Source organism: Pygoscelis adeliae, unplaced genomic scaffold (assembly GCF_000699105.1).
Source record: "Pygoscelis adeliae isolate BGI_AS28 unplaced genomic scaffold, ASM69910v1 Scaffold268, whole genome shotgun sequence".
Lineage (NCBI taxonomy): Eukaryota > Metazoa > Chordata > Aves > Sphenisciformes > Spheniscidae > Pygoscelis > Pygoscelis adeliae.
This window is the reverse complement of record NW_008825262.1, coordinates 21,880-24,884: the sequence shown is the minus strand read 5'-3', so window position 1 is coordinate 24,884 and position 3,005 is coordinate 21,880. Positions and strand designations below refer to the sequence as shown.

Here is a 3,005-nt window from a genome sequence, read left to right as displayed (position 1 = left end):
CCCCCCCCTGACCCTGCCTCTGCCCTGCTGCCAGGATCCTCCATGTTCAGAGCTCCCTGCATGAGCCAGCGACGGCTTGCGCTCATCTTCTGCGTCTCCATCCTCATCGTGCTGCTCATCGCCCTCATCCTGCTGTGTGAGTGGGGTCCCAGCCCAGGGCAGCTCGGGGCTCCCTGGGGGGAAGACCTCAGGGGGGCTTGGGGGTCAGCAGAGGCTGGGGAGACCTACGCTGGGATGTGCCACAGGGAAACTAAGTATTAGTTACTAATTAGTAAACTTTGCTTAGGGACATGGTTTAGTGGGCATGGTGGTGTTGGGTTGACGGTTGGACTCGATGATCTTGGAGGCCTTTTCCAACCTTAATGATTCCATGATGCTATGAAAGCCCCGGGCCAGGAGGCGAGCAGGCAGAGATGTGCTCTTCCCATTTCCTGAGTGTTCCTGACATCTGGTGGACACACAGGAGCAGGATTGCTGGGGAAGGGAGAGCCGCCGCTTGGGCTCCCTGCGGTCCCGGCTGGGGCGGGGGGGCTGCACCGTGCTCTCTTTCTCCTGGGCTTGCTTTGTCTGGTGGTGGGGCACCCCCAGCAGCACCCATGCTCGCCCTCCCTGGGGCGTGGGGTTAGCAGGCAGGGCCCATCAAACAAAGTGCAGTCCGTAGGTGGAACAGGCGCAGAAAGCGGGGGAATCGCTTCAGTCCTCGTAACATCTAGCTGCTGGTTCTCCAGCTGCTGTACCTGGTGGTCTTGAAGCTTTCGGTGGACTGAATGCATCTTTCTGCAGGAGCAAGCTAGAAGTGGGTTAAGTGAGAGAGGCTTGCAGCAGTTGAGCTGCGTGCTGCTGGGCTGGCATGGGGGGACGCTCAGGGCTGGCCAGTCCTCCTTCAGCCCTGCGTCCTGCAGCTCTTCAGTCTTGGCTCAAACGGCAGCTCACGCCTGGTGTTTGGGAGTGCCCCTGCACATGGCAGACCTCCTCCGGACTCCCATCCGGGTGGGTCACAGCACCCTCGCACACAGCGAGTCCCTGCCACCAGCCCCGGCCTCACCACGGCGTGCGCTTGCTTCCAGTTATGTTCTGGCGGTCGCAGACAGGCATCGTGTACAAGGAGCCTGCCGAGAGCTGCAAGGACAGCCCCGTGCGCTGCGACGGCATCGTCGACTGCTCCCAGAGGAGAGGCGAGCTGGGCTGCGGTGAGGCACCAAGAGCCAGGGCTGGTGGGAGCGAGGGGAGCCCCCGGGGTGCTGGGCACCACTGACCTGCCTGTTCCATCCCCGCAGTGCGCTTCACGTCTGACGAGTCCTTGCTCCACATCTACTCCAGCACTGAAAGCCAGTGGCTGCCGGTGTGCAGCAGCGCCTGGGACGACTCCTTCTCCAGAAAGACCTGCCGGCAGCTGGGATTTCAGAAGTAATTCCCCAGGGATGGGTCGTCCTGCTCGGGTGCTGGGGCTTTGCCAGCCCCCTGGGCGTTGCTCTGGCCCTCCTGCCCTGGCTGGGTGCACGGTCTGCTGTGCTTTTTTCCCCCAGCATTGTGCTTTTCTGCTGGAAGGCTGTGTGTCCAGCGCTGCTCTGGGCATTTCAGTCCGCCCCCCCCAGGTTTAGTGTGCAGAGCCTTTTTGAGAAGGCAGGATCGGGTGGTCAGTGCCCAGTGAGGAGGGACTCTCATTGCCTCTCGCCTCTCCCCTCCCAGTGCGTCGCAGACCGAATACATTCCCCTGCATGTCTCTGGCAAGAGCCTCACCGTGACCAGCGAGCGAGAGACCATCCAGCAGAGCCTCAACAGGTACTGGGCAGCGTCGCCTCCTGGCCCTGGCCCTGACCTGGTGCCACAGGGTCGGGGCTGAGTCTCCCTCTTCTCTCCTGCAGCTCACAGTGTCTCACGGGAAAGTACGTCTCCCTGCGATGCACAAGTAAGGGGGCTGGCTGGCGGGGCACGTGGCCACGGGCGGGCGAGGCCAAACACATGCTTGGGAGCGCTTTCCTCCTTTCTTTGCGCAGGGTTGGGCAAATAGGGCATTTTCCAGCAAACTGTCTGGGTAATAGAAAACTGCGAAGATTGCATTCCCGTGGCCTCCACCGGCCCCTGTGCACTACCGAGCACCGCTGGTGCCTGCGGGTGGTGGGGATGTTGTGCCCACCCCCCTCCAGGCTTGCCTCCTCTCGGAGCCCTTCTCTCAGCCCTGCTCTCCCCTCCAGCCTGTGGGCAGAGGATTTCTGGCCGGATCATCGGAGGAAAGGAAACCTCCGTGAGCAAATGGCCCTGGCAAGTCAGTGTGCAGTACGGGCCGATCCACATCTGCGGCGGCACCATCATCGACGCCCAGTGGGTGCTCACCGCAGCCCACTGCTTCTTCATGTGAGTGCTGCCGCAGGCAGCTGCCCGCAGTGCTGCTGTCCAGCCCGGGGGCACCGGCTGCAGCCGGCAGTCCTGGTGCAGGCGCTCAGCCCAGCCCCGTGCCTCACTCCTTGCTGCCCCCACCTCTCCCTGCCCAGGAACAGCATGAAGATCCTCGACGACTGGAAGGTGTATGGTGGGGTCTCGGACCTGAAGCAGCGCACAGAGGGCATCCCTGTCTCCCAGGTCATCATCAACTCCAACTACAGCGATGATCACGATGACTATGACATTGCTCTCATGAAGCTCTCCAGGCCGTTGATGCTGTCAGGTGAGGCCTCTCAGCTTGACATGCCACAGGGCTGGGCTTGGCTGGGGCTGGTGTCCTGGGGATGGGCAGGAGCAAGAGTCAGCTCGCGTCCCCTCAGAGCCTTCCCCTGGGCTGCACAGGGCTGCTGCCAGCTGCAGCGTCCCGCTCTGCTGCAGCCACACTGCTTTCCCCTGCCTGTCCCGTGGTTGGGAACCGGCCCATCCTCCCCTGGCAGGGCCCGGCACACACGCAGCCGTGGGCTTGGCTGTGCGGCTGGCATCGTGCTGCTCTCTGTGCCCCACGTGGGCAGTGCGGCAGGGGGCCGGCAGAGACCCTGCCTGGGTGGGCGCAGAGGGGAGTG

The 3,005-nt window shown here is 63.0% G+C and overlaps 1 protein-coding gene across 1 annotated transcript in view; it reads left to right on the top strand.

The window, feature by feature from the left end:
• Positions 1-3,005, top strand: part of TMPRSS13 (transmembrane protease, serine 13) — an 11,618-nt gene that overhangs the window by 7,468 nt on the left and 1,145 nt on the right. Inside the window, exons 3-9 of the mRNA XM_009329551.1 lie at positions 33-136; positions 1,068-1,190; positions 1,278-1,407; positions 1,690-1,782; positions 1,866-1,909; positions 2,196-2,355; positions 2,493-2,665. Of these exons, the coding sequence (XP_009327826.1) occupies positions 33-136; positions 1,068-1,190; positions 1,278-1,407; positions 1,690-1,782; positions 1,866-1,909; positions 2,196-2,355; positions 2,493-2,665 (827 nt within the window). The remainder of the gene's footprint in view (positions 1-32; positions 137-1,067; positions 1,191-1,277; positions 1,408-1,689; positions 1,783-1,865; positions 1,910-2,195; positions 2,356-2,492; positions 2,666-3,005) is intronic.